At 39.6% G+C, this 16,861-nt stretch overlaps 1 protein-coding gene across 4 annotated transcripts in view; it reads right to left on the bottom strand.

Moving 5' to 3' along the window:
* Dcx (doublecortin) overlaps nt 1-10,073 on the bottom strand; it is an 80,647-nt gene extending 70,574 nt beyond the window's left edge. For 3 of the 4 annotated variants that reach the window (XM_050127207.1, XM_050127206.1, XM_050127208.1), the window contains exons 1-2: nt 9,211-9,574; nt 1,220-1,560 (exon numbers count right to left, since the gene is read on the bottom strand). In XM_050127207.1, the coding sequence (XP_049983164.1) occupies nt 1,220-1,560; nt 9,211-9,574 (705 nt within the window). Of the gene's footprint in view, nt 1-1,219; nt 1,561-9,210; nt 9,597-9,948 lie in introns of those variants that run through there. The other variant, XM_050127209.1, reaches the window with a different exon arrangement.
* Nucleotides 10,074-16,861: the final 6,788 nt, after the last annotated feature.

Raw genomic sequence — 16,861 nt, 5'->3', positions numbered from 1 at the left:
TATATATATAGAGAGAGAGAGAGAGAGAGAGAGGCAGACTTCAGCATTTAAATACGCAACAGTAATTTTGATATATAGATATCTATATTTCGAAACTCTTCAATTGTTCAGTTATGGAAGATATTTTAAGAGGTAGGATAGTGGACTGTTAATAATCCTCACTTGTCTTCTAGATGAGTAACTGAAATGATTTTTTGAACAAATAGAACTAGTCACTGTTACAATTCTCTTGGAACACTTTTGTTACATATTTACAGATATCTATATTCAAGAGAATGGTGCATCTGTCTTATGAAGACGCCTGGATGCATTCTTTCCCAGATACTAATATAGGTGGCACTTCAGCAGTGTAACCAGTGACATGAAGAACCTGATTTGGAGGGGAACAGATGGCAGCATCTTTCTTGGGCTAATTTTAGAATCCTGAAATAGTTCCTATCTCACACAAACCATCCATGGAACCAAATTAAAACAGCTATGTTACATGGAAAAGGAAGAGAAATATATATCTTAGAGTAAGACAAATACAAGGCCCTGCAAGTTTCAGTGCGTTTCCCTTTTCTGTCTCCTTTCATATAAGTTATAGGGTCACTTCAACTCCCTTTCATCCAAATGGATGTCAAATACCAACATGGGAGTATCTTTAAAAATGAGTGGAAGAAATCATATTTTTAGTTATGTATATAAAATGATCAAGATTGCATCATGATATATATCAACTTGTAAAACCTAGTTTTAAAAACATATTTTTTCTTAGCAAATAAAAATCTGGGGTCTAACTGACCACTATGCCTCATAAATCAAAATCAAAAGTAAAATGAATTTCAAAAAGCCAATTTCTGATTCATGTTTGTCTGTTGAGATCTTTCTCCCAAATGATATAAAGAGTATTAGTTCAGGATGAAGGGATATGAAGGGAGAGATCCTCAACCATGTGTAATGGTTTAAGGTATAAAATGAGCATCTAAAACAGGGGTTCTCAACCAATATAAAGCTGCTTTAATACAGTCCCTCATGTTGGGCTGACCCTCCCCAGCCATAAAAGTATTTTCATTGCTACTTTATAAATACAGTCTTGCTACTGTTATGAACAATAATGAAAATATCTGTGTTTTCCAATGGTCTTAGCTAACCCCTGTTGAAGGGCCGTGGCCCACAGGTTGAGAACCGCTGATCTACAGTGGGGAAAATGAGAGAAGTACTTTGTACAGGCACTGACCTGCTTTCCATCAAGGGTATAGAGTTTCTTAACGACGCCAGTTTCCAGTTTGATCGCCTCTGTGATGTCAGTGAGGACCTGCTCGAAAGAGTGGGCTGTTTTCTTGTTGAGAAGCACCCGCACTGCCTTCCGAGGCTTCACCCCGCTGCGGATGATGGTCACAAGCTTGGGGCGCACAAAGTCCTTGTTCTCTCTGGCCTGAGCACTGTTGCTGCTAGCCAAGGACTGGGGAGCTTTCATGTTGGCAGATGTTTTTACGTTGACAGACCAGTTGGGATTGACATTCTTGGTGTACTCAACCTTTTTAAAGAAGTTGTCTGAGGAACAGACATAGCTTTCCCCTAAGGGAAGAAATAAATGGTTAGGTGATTAATTCAGGAGCAGATAGGCCGATGAAAATCAAGCTACTATACACTCACATCAAAATAAAGCTTTGGATGAAATGTTGAGATAATAACCAACCTTATATCCAGGTTGACCCTCCGACAAGTTGATTTCCTCAAATCAAAAGTAATCAGCTAAGCATTCTTCACTAGAAAGGCATATCTAGTTGAAGAACCTTGTAAATCTAAGTGTTATAAAAACAGCAAACACCTCCACATATGACTAAATACAATCAGCATGATGCTATCGGAATGTAAATGCTTGGCCCTTTAGATGATGCTCATTAGCTTCCACGTACCACTGGAGCATGTTGAACACGTCTCTGTGTCCTGATCTTCCTATGCTACATTTGTACTCAGAGTCTCTTCCTTTTGCTATATTATAAACCAAGGAAAAATCTTAAAGCTAATTTGTTTTTATTTCAAATTGAAGTGAACTAAGCAACCTTACATATCAGACATTCAGTACACACTTGGTTCAGAGCCAAACTATCCTTTGCACAAACTATTGTGCTAAACAGTAGAATGATCTAAATGTAAAGGGTGTGTTTATGTGTATGTGTGTGTGTGTGTGTGTGCATGAGTTTAATGTCTAAATGTGTGTATAAGTGTGTAACCTACTGCTTATTCCTCTCCCAATGAAGAAAGTATCTAAATAAGCTACATGGACACACACACATGCACACACACAAGCACACACACAGCTTTCTTAGTGTTTGCAAGTCTGGCTCTTCCTTAGAAAATATGCTTTCCTATAACTACTACTCCCTTCCACCTTTCTCCATTCTCCTAAATATTGCACATTACATCTGTGTATTTGACACCATCTCCATCAGTTGCTTTTTGTTGCCACACTGGTGAGTGGGAGACTGGATTATGCAGCTTGATTGAATTGAAAAGGTCTAGTATGAGTTTTACACTTACTGTGGGCTGGGGGAAGTGACTAATACAGTAGAAGAAATGCAGTGGCCAGAGGCAAGAGGGGGAGATTAGATGCTTGGGAGTAGAAACTGAAGAAAATCAGGAGAGAGTTATGCTCTGCCTGCGGGAGGACTATATTGGAAAAAAAGCAGAAATTGCTGAGTAAAGCACATTAGCCTCGAGGTATCCAGAGGTTCATCCAGAGGTTGAACTGCAGAAACAGTGATTTTATCAGGCTTTATGTCATCAGTAATAAAACTAAATACATAGACAAATATATAACCCTTAGCCAGGGCAAAAAGAATTAAACACAATTAAAGTCGGATTGCTCTTCTACTTCCTTTGGTCTCAGCAGAATTACATAAAGATATTCAGAAATACCAGGCTGACAATTCATTCTCTTTGCAAATATTGATTGCACCAAATCCTTTAAGTCATGTGAATTAATATGTTTCTCAGTTAGTACTAAGACTCAGTGGCAATCTCTAGGGTAGTTTTGAGGGGAAGAGTATGTGTTTAGGGGGAGAGTAACACACAAGGATGCTCAATCTCTCTTATGATCTTTTACAGTAGGTGAACCAAGAGAGACCAATCAAGGGCAATCATAGGCACTTGACCTACTTGGTGCACATGTGCTCAGTCAGGGTGGAAGTTGAGTTTCCAAGCTAAGAGACCCTGGCTTTGTTGGCCTCAATGGCATGCAAATCCAGCACAACACCAGTGCTTAGAAGCTAGGATCTGTAAAATGTGACACACAGATAAAGGGGCACTTTTGATTCCTCTATATATTCACAGCCAACATCCACCCCCACCACATACACTAGAAATGGCCTCTTGCCTCTGCTCTTCATCATATTCATGAGCATCTTCCAAGAGGTTGCTGCCTTTGAGTCAGATGTTTTCCATTACTTTCCATAGACTTTCAAACTCTGTCAGACAACTGGTGGAGTGGAAACATCCAGGGCTTTATATTTATGATTTAACTCATGTGCAAACTCTTCTGAGGAGGCAGCTGTGTTACCCTATTAGGGGGCTCTGGTCTTTTTTTTTTTTTACTTCCCCTCTGAAACCTCTAAGCCTCTGAACTACAAGTATGATTAACTACCCCCAGATGAAAATGAATATGACGGCAAATAATTACAGTATCATATGGCACCCGAGAACTTTCCACGGGGTTCTGCCCTCAGCCAAATCTATGTTGAACACCTTCTGAGGGTACATTTTAATCACTCCCCTCTCTACTTTTGGCCTGAACACACAGCAGTGGAAAAAGAACAGCTGCTATGATGTCAGTCAGATTGCGATCCCCAACACTTTCTAGTTGTGTGACCTTTGGCAAATTACCTGACTCCCTTGGCAGCAGTCTCTTGTCTGCAAGGTGGGGGGTGTTAATAATAAGCCCGACCTTATAGGGTTGCTGTGGGCACAAGTCCAGGCGTGGATAAAAAGTGCTGAGCTCAGATACTGGAGCATAGTAAGCACCCTGTAAATTCTCATTATTATCATTAAGGCCATTGTCTAAAGGGACCAATAACTAGGAGGAAATGGGAAAGAGAAAGAGATAAGAGCTAAGAGAAAGGACACAGCATGATGAGGAACCAAAGCTAAAGAAGAGCAAAGAAACTCATCAAGGGCAGCTGTCTATGACGTGAGATGTGCAGACTGTATAACATGAACATTTCTGGGGTCCTGTGCTTCAAAGATAGGATTGCCTGCTCTGCGTGTAATTGCCAAATGCAGGAAACAGGAACAAAAGGATCTCTGTGAACTGGAGGCAGCCTGCTTCGCAGAGTGAGTTCCTGACCAAAACAGGCCTACCTAGGGAAACCTTGCATATTAATTAATTAATTCACATTTCATGGTGCTAGAAAAGACTCTTGAAGTTGCAAATTACCAATGCAGCAGCTTTAGAGCTCGCACACAGCAAGGCCATTGCTGCCTGCTGCAGCTGCTAATGCCCATTTAGGGCAAGACATTTATGATGATGAAGAACAGTGATTTAGCCAGGCAAGGTTATGCACATCTATAATCCCAGTACTTTAGCGAGAGAGGTAGGAGGGGGAAGGAGTTCAAGGTCATCCTCAGTCACGTAGCAAATGTGGCATTAGCTTGGGCTGCAGGAGACTGAAAGAAACAACAAAAACACTAGTGCCTTATTAGTAGAGCATGGTTGTTCATGCTGGTAAATCTCAACCGTCAAGAGGATGAAGAAGATAGATTTTAAATCAAATCCCAGCCAGACTCTCAGGAGCCATATGACCTCAGGCATGTCATATAATCTCTCTAATTCTTGACTTCTTTATCTACAGAGTGAAGCCATTTCACATAGTGATAGCAGAGTCTCTTGTAAGCCTAAAGATGTATAAGAGGAAATTTCTGTTCTGTTTTCATTCTCAAGCAGGCTTGAGGAAATAGTTATTGCTTTAATCAAATACAAAAACCTAGCTTTATTATTGGAAAGGTCTAGATGTGTTGCTTTGTTATAGATAAGATTGCCTGCTTCTGCAAATATTTCCCAGGTTTATTTTGAGAGCCGGTGCTTCCTACATGGTTACTTAGCACTTGGAGCTGTATGAGGCATATTGCCCCTCCCATATCTGAGTTTCCACCATGCCACAGCCTCTAGTAGTTAGTTTCTACCCTCTGGGAACCTAAAAAAAGCTACTTCTGAGCTAAGCAAAGTGACAATTTGCTGGAATTCACCTGCTTTAGGATGAGGGGTAAGGGACATGAAATGGTGGAAACACAACTAAACGGGTATAAAGGGAACAGGTATTATGTTCAAAATGATCCCATGAGAACCCTTCATCACCTTTAGGAAGGCTCCTTTTCCAAAGAGTCATATACATTTATAATCTCTTAATGCAAAGACACTTTTCCCTGTGCTTTCTATTCTTTTCTGGGGATCCCTAGCACAAGAAAGAAAATATTGATTGATACTTTATTGCATTATTACATTGAAATATTAAATGATAGCTTGTTGTATCATGATGCCCATGCATCACTCCTGAGTGTCTTAAAACCCCTGCTTTGGGTGATGCACTTAATTTAGTAATAAGATACTTAGTGAAAAGGCGGTTTCATCTCATTGGAACAAGTGCACTATGGAAAAGCAGCTGGATTATACAATGTCTATATTATAGGGCTCAAGTTATCCAAGGCTGTCCTACTTTTATGTATCCCTCCAATGTTCTCAATAATTAACAGTGCTCAAATTTGTCTTAATACACAGAAATTGGCTAGTCACAAATATAATCCTGAAATTGAGAAGTGTATATAAATATGGAAGTGAAGGAAAGATTAGATATGATGGAAATGAACAAGGCTTCTCTAATGAAAGATAGAGAAAAGGCAAACAAAAAAAATACGACTGATGAATCTTCTTCATTGACCATCTGGGGATAGAGTTAATGAGGGCCACATCCTCTGTGGTTTTGCCAAGACCCCTGTTGTATACAAGAAGCTGTGGGAAAGGCTGACATGAAAAATGAGGTTTAGACTCAAAATGTTTCCCTTGCTGCTTCCCACATCCAGCGGCAGACAGTTGACTAGAGCCACCAGACAAAGGGAGTGTCGGGGCTGCCGTAAGGTCAGAGTGATTAGCATTTGCTCTTTGTTTTATCCAATTTTAGGCTAAATATTTAATATTCTGATCATTTGGAAACATGTGTTGTGTGAGCCATTCCTCTGAAGTCTACAAAGCAAAAAAAGAACAGCAATGAGGATTTCTACAGCTAGGAACTCTGTATCACTGTTGTTAATGGAAAGGACTCATCAAAATCACCTCATCTAACATGCTGCAAATCATAATATTCAAAAGAATTTCTCAATAAAGAGTGCAAAAAAAATGAGTTTAGAGTCCCTAGACTTTGAGGTCCTGTTTCAGTTGATCTGTAATATATTCCAGGACCACTGTAGTCCAGACTGACCTCAAACTCACAATCTTCCTGCCTCAGACTCTTGATACTTGGGTTACAAAGTGCGAACCACTGCACCAGACTAAAACAATTATTTTTAAAAAGAGAGAACATCAGTACCATTGATGATAGAGACAAGCCCATAGTCATATAATTAAGGAGGTTTAGGTTAGAGAGACTCAGACAGTAATAGCTACCCTTTATTGAGCATCACTGTGTATAATGAAGAATGCAAAATGCTTCATATCATTTCTTAATTGATTCTCAAAGAATTTTTTTTTCATTTTATAGATTTAAAAAACTGAGACACAGGGTTTCTACTGATTTCCCAAGTTTCTACAGGCTAGAAGCTATCAGAGCTGCATCTGACACAAATCTCATTCCTAATATTTCATTATCCGTTGTAATCTGCTCCAAGATGAGAACCCAATATTCCTGATTCTTCACCAGGAATCTTTCCAAATATTCTCAATTTAAATCTTAACAGGAAACAGTATGAATTAATAATTTTGATCTTCTATCCATGTTCTTCTAGAAGTAACCAAGTACAGGGATTTTTGACCTTTTATCATAGATAAGTTACTCTGACAAAACAAGAGCAAAGAAAACCCTTTCCATGTCTTCCTCATCCCAGGGCCCTTCCCAAATTAGCTTTATGGCAGAGGAAAAATGATCACATTTGCAACACTCCCCCAGAAATACCTCTGTATTTCCTTGACGTATGTTTGCAAGAGCATTGGCATCCGCTGTCACTTGGGCTCACAGAAGACAAGATGAGTACATTTATTTGATCCCTATGCAGATTCTATACTGTTTGGAAACACATCAGGAAATACCACAGCACCCAGAAGTGGTATATGGGTCCAATTTAGCAGGTACCAAGAGAACACAGGTGAGAATAAAGCTGTGGTCTGTTTTTAAAATTCATACTGATCACCTACACAGATTAAATTGACATGGTTTTTCATCAACTTTTCTCAATATACACTCACTCATACATACACACACACATACATGTATATGGAATATATATGGGAATATTTGTAAAAGGTTGATTGAGGCAAATCTGTGTGTAACATTGACATTAAAAATAACATTTTTACTCCTACTCAAAATACTATGTCTGGTTCATATTCTGGCCTAGTATGTATTATGACCTTTAAATGTTCTCAGACGATGAAAATTAAGACAAACTGGGAGACTCAGTGTGCTTTGTTTATAAAAGTTATTACAGGGAAATCCCTCAACTTTGACTGAGGTATAGATTTTCCAACAACCGAAGCATACCTTATTGATTACTCTGCTGGACAGCTCCCTTGACTGAGCATCCAGATTTGAAGTTGACCCCCACTGCCCTTCTTTTATTTTAATATATGCATTAGAATGATTAACCTTTTGATGATCAGGAAAGCCTAGGATCAATGTTTGCCTACCCTCTCTGTATATGATCTAATCATCCTCCTCCATATGGATTTTCAAGATCAGCTATGTAGAAACCTCTTAAACTCAGACAAAGGCAGTATGTGTATATTGTCTCTTATAAGTTGCTTACCCAAGTCACTTACAATAACACTTTGAAAACCACAACTACATGAGGGAAATAGAACCTCGGATAGGGGACACTATCATGTCTCTGTCTAGGAACACAGGAAACCTCAACACAGTGAGGCAGAGGTGGGGTACTCCTACTAAGTCACCAAATGTGCTGCTTCTTTTTCCTCATTGGCTATTTGTAATCTGGAATCCCTAGAGATCTGTTTGCACTGATTGACCTTTGCTCTGAGATTGAGGGCAGTGAGGGAGGTGGGAGCATTGAATAAAGTAGAAAAGACTGAAAGAACATTTTCATTGTCACTATTCCTCTGAGGCTACCCTTTAAAGTACCTGTGGGTCAAATTGGTCACAATAGTTTCTATGACAATATAAAATGTTAACAATAAGACACAAGATCTATTTTCTAAATATCCGTAAAAATGAAAATATGCTTGAACAAGTTTTGTGAGGATCTGGTGTTTTTTTCTCTGTTATCACATGGGTCCACAGTTGTCAAGATTTTCAGCAGCCAACTCATAAATTTCAGTTGCAATTGTAAGCTATAGAGAGGATCTGAAAGAATTTAGGTAGAGTGACTCAAACCTACTCTAATAGAAATGGGATTCATTAAAATACCAGACATACCTACAGCTTCCTTTCATATATCTCCCAGTGATCTCAGCCTCTCAGACACACCCTGAAGTGAGCTTTTTAGAAGCAACAGCTGAGCAGCAACCACTTACCTAAAAGTCTAATCCTCTGCAAACACATCCAGGAGGTCCCACATTTGGGGCATGTATTTCTAATGAGCAACCACTCCCAAACAATTCCTCAGTTGTTCACAGGAAATATGGAAACAATTGTTTTATCTGTTAAACCAACCAAACATCCTTCCCCTAATGATTCCGTTGCCTGCTCTGATGGTGCCACACAGAGTTAATTAGGAACGAGATCTAGAGTGACTGTCACAGTTCACATTTTCCTTTGTATACCCAAGCAGATAAGCACATTTAGCATTAGCACACCCGTGTACATTTCAACCTCAGGGGAGATGCAACCACATGAAGAATGACAGCTAACTGTTCTGTTGGTGACTTTGGAATCAGAAGCCTGAGCATCAGTCAACCTGATATTTTGGCAAACAAATAGCCTAGTTTCTTTCAAGGGAGACTAAAAATGTAACCATAAAAAAGAACATACTTTGTCTCCAGGAGCTGCCACCCACTGCTTAAATTACCTTCTTCCAGTTCATCCATGCTTCCGATCTTCCTGGACCCATCAATGGTGTAAATATAGCGCACTCCCTGAGGCAGGTTGATGTTGTCAGACAAGGATCGAGTCAGGTCAGCCAGCAACGCGTCAAAACTACGGAAACGGTCAGAAGAAACAGCATACACAATCCCCTTGAAGTAGCGGTCCCCATTGCGGTAGAAACGTACCTTCTTGGCCTTCTTCTCATTACTTAGTGCCTGCAAGGTTCTGGTTCTGTAGAAGCTACAATGGGCACTGTGAGTGGGACTGGGAAGCCCATTCATCCGTGTCCCTCTCATATTCCTAGACGCTTTGTCTCTTTCGTCAAAATGTCCAAAATCAAGTTCCATATTTTGATGGAACTACAGCAACCTGATTGTTAGAGAAAGGGGTGGGGATAAAGAGGGGCACAGAATAAGGAAGGGAAAGAAAAGAAAAGAAAAGAAAAGAAAAGAAAAGAAAAGAAATTCAAATATTAGCCAGATCCCAAGCTGCAATCTGCTGCCTGTGAAAAGAACTGGTTGAAAAAAGCCTGTGACCCATCTGCTGCTTGTCCCTGACCTGCAGGAATATTGATCTTAATAGAGATGGAGGAGGGGGCTGGGCAGTAGGACTGGATGCTGGAGAGGAGGGATAGGAGCCAGAGATTAAAAAGGGTGGCACTTTTGGCACTGTTCCAAATTTGGGAGGGAGTGTTGAAATAGCTTAAAACCCTGTAACTTACTGACAGTGGTTCCTATCAAATTGTAACTTCAGGCAAAATACATTAAGACCGGCATCTGCTTCTTCACACATGGCCACATGACTAACAGTTGTAAATGAATCCCTAGCCTGACAAAATTCCCCTTAAAGAGAAACAGGGAGCAGTCTTTGCATTGCAATACAATGGCTAGGAAAAGGGGTCTTTCAATTTTATTCCAAATCCTTTTTCCCCTCCTCTAATGTGTATCCCCTCCCCCAGAATAAACTAGGATTCTCTTTTAAAGGAACAGCCTCCAGGGAATACCCAGTGTCTTTGTGCTATTCACCAACCCCTCTCCCATCAAGCTGGTGCCGCTAGACAGCATTCATAGGAAATAAGCTGGGGTTTGAAAAGGGGGAGGAGGATGTCGAAAAACCAGTTATTTAACAAGCTCTTAGCTCTGCTTTCTTCTTGTTTCTATTTGGTCACAGAATCCTTTTTCTCCTTTCAGGTGTTTCATCTCTCTCACCCCCACCCCGAGGCAGCGACACCTTTGAATGGAATAAATTAATTGTGGAAAGATTCCCAAATGGGTCCCTCAATAGCATATGGGACCTTTACAGTCAAGTACACCTTTCATTGTTCTGGGTTTCTCCCCTGACTGAAGGAACATTTCACCCTCACAGCAGGCAATTCACTCCAAACTTGTCTACTACCTAGGTGCATTGATGGAGGCAGAAAAATTGGTCATCTGTCATGCTTTGATCTGAACCCCTCCCCACGAGAAAAAAAACCCACCCAAACAATGAAAACATGCAACCAATTAATACGACCAAAGCCCAGAATGCTCACAAAGGTAACGTCACATCCAAGGAACCAAACTATTAACATTCGTCTCACAGATGGGGAAAAAAGACTCACAAAGCAAGAGGATTCAGCTGCTACATAGTGCCACATCGAGATTTGCAAGGAAGCAGAGAGACAGGAGGTAAAGGGGGACTGGAGCCAGTGTATTTGCCAGACTCAGTCCCCCTTTTCTCCGGTGTCAGGATGACCTATGCTGAGCTCAGCATTGTCTCTGTCAGACAACCTGCAACAGGAAGACCCCACCTCCTCAAGACAAGTATCAAGCATTTCCCCCAGGTGGGCTGTGCAAATAAAGCTATTCTTTAGAATCAGAAGTGCTATTATTCCAAATTAGCATCATAGAGAAAACAAAGGAGCAACAAACTCACTTTTCCAAAGGAAAATCCCAGGTAGAATCCTAGAGGGCAAAAATCCTATAGAATAAGGCAAATGAAAGAGAAGAAGAAAGATCCAGACACACAGAGCAAGAGAGCTGTGTGCCTTGAGCTTTTTCCGTTTGACATCTGTTACATTCTGCTTGGAAATCACTCGAAAGCCCCACTCACCGGTTCTCTGCTGGTTGGGTGGAGATGCTGAGAGAAAGAAAACCAATCTCTCTATGCCTTTGTTGTCTGAGCTCCAAGCAAGAAATTCCTGCCAGGGTGGATAGTTGCCTTCTAGGTCCTAGTGCCTTGTCCAGCTTCTCCCCTGTAACTCAAGCTTAGTGAGCACCCCCAACCTCCTATGATTAATTACATGCTTTTTTTCCTTCAATTCACAGCCTGCATTAACAGCTAGAAAGGTTTCATTTATAACCCACAGGAAATTGCAGGGTAGGAAAAAAAAGATTGCACAGGCAAGCTCAGAATGCTCTAATGAGCGATGTGCTAGCCCTTTCTTTTAGAAAATTGGCAATTTTACTTGGCTAAAACCTTGCCTAATCTGCCTAGTGGCTGGTCTCAGCAAGCCAAACCAAGTTTCATAGACATTGCAGCTCCCTTCCTTTTACCTTCTTCAAAGAAAATAAAATGTGTAAATTCTTTACCATTTGAGCTAGTGCATCCAACATTGGTTCTATAGGAAGTGAAGTAAGCAGGGATACTAAACGGACAGTACATGGGGAAACACTTACAGAAATCATGAAAGCCAGAGTTGAAAGGTAACACTCCCCTAAGCTTTCATTTGGTTGTTTTATCAAGGCAAAATCCAGTTTTGTTGTCACATAGCCCAGGCTGGCCTCTAATTTGATGAATTTCTTTCTTCCTTGTTTCTGCTTCCTGGGTACTAGTATTTGTCAGTACTTAGGTCACAAAAGCCAGCATCACTCTAAAAACATTTTAGGCTGATGTAAAATATTGGTTAATGTTTCACCTCCCCACTCCTGGGCATATACCCAAAGGAGACTATAGCCTACCTTAGAGACTCACACATCCGTGTTTGTTGCTGCTCTACACATGAAAGTCAGAAAATGGAAAAAGCCCAGATGTTAGCTAACGGATGAGTAGATAATGAAAATGCAAGATATATGCACATGGGTAAAAAGAGAAATTGTGAGATTTTCAAGAAATTGAGTGGAATAGAAAATACTAGACCAAGAGAGGTATCCTAGGCTGAGAAAGACAAAAGATTTTGTTTTTCTACCATATAACTGTGTGTCTGCAGGTCTATGTTTCTGTGTACGTATGTCTGTGTGTTTGTGGGAATGAGTGTATGTGCAGGACAATTGTATATATTCTGTCAATTATGTTTTAAATAAACACTGACTGGCCAGTAGCCAGGATTGGTATAGGTGGAACAACCAGACAGGAAGTAGAGGTGAGTCAATGAGAACAGGAAAATTCTGGGAAGAAGGAAGTTCCCTCTGCAGTTGTGAGCCCACTACAGAAGAAGCAAGATGTGACCTAGCCAGCTGAAAAAGGTACTGAGTCACGTGGCTAACATAGACAATAATAATTGGCTAATATACGTTATACTAGGTAATACAAAGCCTGAGCTAATGGATCAATCAGTTTAAAGTTAATGTAGACTTCTGTGTGATTTCTTTGGGACTTAACGATTGTGGAAACCTGGCAGGACAGAAAACCTTGATCAGCAAGTGTAGGTAGAGGTCTGTAAGAAGGGAAATGGGTTTTAAGGATGGGGGGCTGAAGTCTTCTTAATAGAGTGGAGTTCATCTGGTTCTACAAAACTAGCCAAAAGCCCATGTCTGTGAAGGGCATAAGGCCTGGGGAGAAACAAATTATTGTTGTTTTGCTCAATATGTCCAAATTTGTCAAAGTGCCTTCTAAATGTTTATGTTTTCACCTAATAGATTAAGATTAATTAAAGATTATGGCTGCTCTCAGTCATTATCAGAGAAATTTCTGTTTGCAGTTGTGAACGGTTAATGCAGAGATTCATAACTGGTCCTTGTGATAAGAGTAAGTGACTTTTGAGTGCTCAGCGCTGAGTGGGACATTTCTAGCATCCCTGCCAAGGTTCAGGAAACATCATTGAAGATGGGGCTGAAAGAGTGTAAGAGCTGGATTAAGTTGAGGAGTTTCTTCTGGACATGATACTCACAAAATCATAGTAGCTGTTGTTACTTGAAGAAGACCAGTACAAGATTAGGACCTACCTCAACATTACATTGCAGGTGGGGTAGGTGCTTAGGAAGACCTGCCATTCTCTGAGGAGTTATTGGCAATTAATGGTTTCTGAGAGAAGAGGACTCAAAGTATGACACAAAGATATGCCATAAGAATATTGATCCTTCCTCAAAGTCTATATGAAGAAAAAGTTGAATAAGAACTTTTATAAAACCCCAAAAAGATGTTAAACTTGTCATGATTGAATATAAAGATTTAAATATAGCTAAGATGAAAGAAAGGGGTTGATTATAAATCAAGATTTACCTTACCAAGATTTGTTATACAGCTATGGAAATGACTATATAGTTAAAGCATTGGCTTGGAAAACAGATCTTTGGAACCCAAAGAGTTTCAATTGGACCTTGATATAGGAAAGTTCAATGGTGAGAGCAAGGACTTTGCAGCCAGACTACCTTGTTTCAAGTTCTGATTCTACTAATTTGGGGGGGGGGTTGACTTTGGGTGAGACTATTAAGAGGTGAATCCTTTGGTGACTTGATAAGTCCTTGAGTACACCCCTCACAAATGAGACTAAGCCCCCTGTTTCACTTATTTTGAGATAGGATTTTATTCTGTAACCCTGGCTGACCTGGAACTCACTATAATAGTCTAGGCTGCCCACAAAAATGTGATGATTTTCCTGAACCACCACTCCTACCTGGAACTAATGCTCTTGCGAAATACGTTCAAGGAAGCAACATGATCTTTTTTTACCCTTCCACCAAATACACTGGTTCTTTGATCTTGAGCTTCCTTCTCATCATAACTATTGAAATGAATTTCTGGGATTTCTAAACTACCCATTCTGTTGTGTTTTGTGATGGTAACAATGACAGACTAAGCAATTGTCAAAGAGAAACTCACACGCATGTTGAAGAAAACAGCAACAACAATAGCCACTAAAATATTCTTTAAAGTCAGGTAGTGGTGGCACACACCTTTAATCCCAGCACTCAGGAGGCCTAATCCCAGCACTCAGGAGGCCGAGGCAGGTGGATCTCTGTGAGTTTGAGGCCAGTCTGGTCTACAAGAGCTAGTTCCAGAACGGGCACCAAAGCTACAGAGAAACCATGTCTTGAAAAAAAATTATTTAAAATGGTGAAATAATTAAAAACAACCCAAATACCTATCATTAGCACACTAATCTTATGACTTTTTCATATAACTCATGAGAGTTCCAAAGATCTGTTTCCATAGACAACAAATAGACTAAAGATGAGGTACATGTAAGTTGTTATATGGTGAAGTTGCTTCTCAGCATTTATCCCAACCTCCTTTAAATTGTACCCTCTTGAATTGCAGAGGTTTGAAAGATAAATATTGTGTTTGTCAAGAAACTTAGGTTTGTTCCATTATACGCATTTGCATAACATGAAGAATGGGGAAGCAAAGTTAAGACTGTCTTGCTGGCGATTTGATTATTTGCCCTAGCAATGAAAATCATAGATGGCCAGGATGTTGCTGCAGCAACATTGCAATATACAATTAACAACTTTCTAAGTATCAAAGGCCATGGCTATAACAGCAATGGGGGGTCTGATCTCCTTCCCCAATCTCACCCCCACCCCTACCCCCACCCCCATGCTCCCAACGTTTGCCCAGCGATCTTGTTTGCTTCCAATTTCCAGGAGGATCTATATATGTTTTTCTTTGGGTTCACCTTATTATTTGGCTTCTCTAGGCTTGTCAACTATAGGCTTAATGTCCTTTGTTTATGGTTAGAGTCCACTAATCAGTTAGTACATACCATATTCATCTTTTTTTGGGTCTGGGTTATCTCACTCAGGATAGTGTTTTCTATTTCCATTCATTTCATGCAAAATTCAAGATGTCATTTTTTTTTTTACCGCTGAGTAGTACCCTAATGTGTATATATTCCACACTTTCTTTATCCATTCTTCCATTGAGGAGCATTTAGGTTTTTCCAGGTTCTGGCTATTACAAATAATGCTGCTATGACCAATCTCACTTATGAACATCAATGCAAAAATTCTCAATAAAATACTGGCAACTCGAATCCAAGAACACATCAAAAAATTATCCATTATGATCAAGTAGCTTCATCCCAGAGATGCAGGGCTGGTTCAACATGTGAAAATCTTTCCATGTAATCCATCATATAAATAAACTGAAAGAAAAAAAACCATATGATCATTTCATTAAATGCTGAAAAAGTATTTGATAAAATTCAACACCCGTTTATGATAAAGGTCTTGAAGAGGCTAGAGATACAAGGATCATATCTAAATATAATAAAAGCAATATACAGCAAGCCAACAGCTAATATCAAATTAAATGGAGAGAAACTAAAAACCATTCCACTAAAATCAGGAAAAAGATAAGGCTGTCCACTCTCCTCTTTTTGTAAGTCTTCTTCCTAATCTTCTTCTTCTTCTTCCTCTACCTCTTCCCCCTCCCCTACTACTACTACTATTACTAGAGGTTTTGATGTAGCCTAGGCTGTTCTGCATCTTCCTATATATCAGAGACTGGTCATGAACTCCTGATCCTCCAAACCTGACCTCATAAGGTGATTGTGACAGAAGTGATCCTTAGCAACAGATCACTAAAGGTGTCTCTCTGGGATCTGGTATGTGACTACATGTGTGGAAGGCAAATTTTTGTCATGGCATACGGTTGTTTCCATGGTTTTCTGATAGCTTAATAATCACACAACGTTTCTGATTATTTGCGAGAGATAATAGTCAAAGTTTCAAATTCTCAGCTAACTGCATAGTTTTATAATCTATTTTAGCCATAGAGGTCATAGCCTAAAGTCAGACTCAAGGTCTAATTTGGTGGGTGGCTTAATTACAGCCTAAGTTAGATTTAAATCTCTTCCAAATGCTTCTATGAAACTATCTGCAGAGTGAACAGTCTACAAAATGGAAGAAACCCTTTTCCAGCTATATATTTGTACATGGGCAATTAATTTCGAGACTATTATAAACAAACACCACAAAATGGCCAGTCCATACATGTGTGAAAGAATTGAATGGACACTTTTCAAACAAAGAGATACAAATAGCCAAGAAATAGTTCTTACGTGTTCAAACACCCTTAGCCATCAGAAACATGCAAATTAACATTACGTTAAGATTGCATCAGAATTCCTGTTAGAATGATTATCATCAAGAAAACAAACAAATGCTGGAATAATGTAAGGAAAGTGGAATCTTTATATACTGATGTTGATAGTGTAAACTGGTGCAACCTCTATAGAACTTGATTCATCTGTTCCTCAGAAAAATGCAAAATTGAACTACCTATTCCACTCCTGGAAACATATGTAAATGAGACTACAACTCTACCATAGAGAAGTTTGCACATTCACTTTACTCTTGCTCTTTTCACAATACTAAGGAAACGGAATCAGTTCAGATGTCAGTCAGCTGTTAAATTAATAATGAAAGTGCACTGCATATGCATAATTCTATTTATCCACAGGTAAAAGTGAAATTATGAGATTTACAAGAAAA

This window comes from Alexandromys fortis, unplaced genomic scaffold (genome assembly GCF_014885135.2).
Source record: "Alexandromys fortis isolate MF-2015 unplaced genomic scaffold, M_Fortis_MF-2015_v1.1 scaffold_200, whole genome shotgun sequence".
Lineage (NCBI taxonomy): Eukaryota > Metazoa > Chordata > Mammalia > Rodentia > Cricetidae > Alexandromys > Alexandromys fortis.
This window is presented reverse-complemented; position numbering and strand designations above follow the sequence as displayed.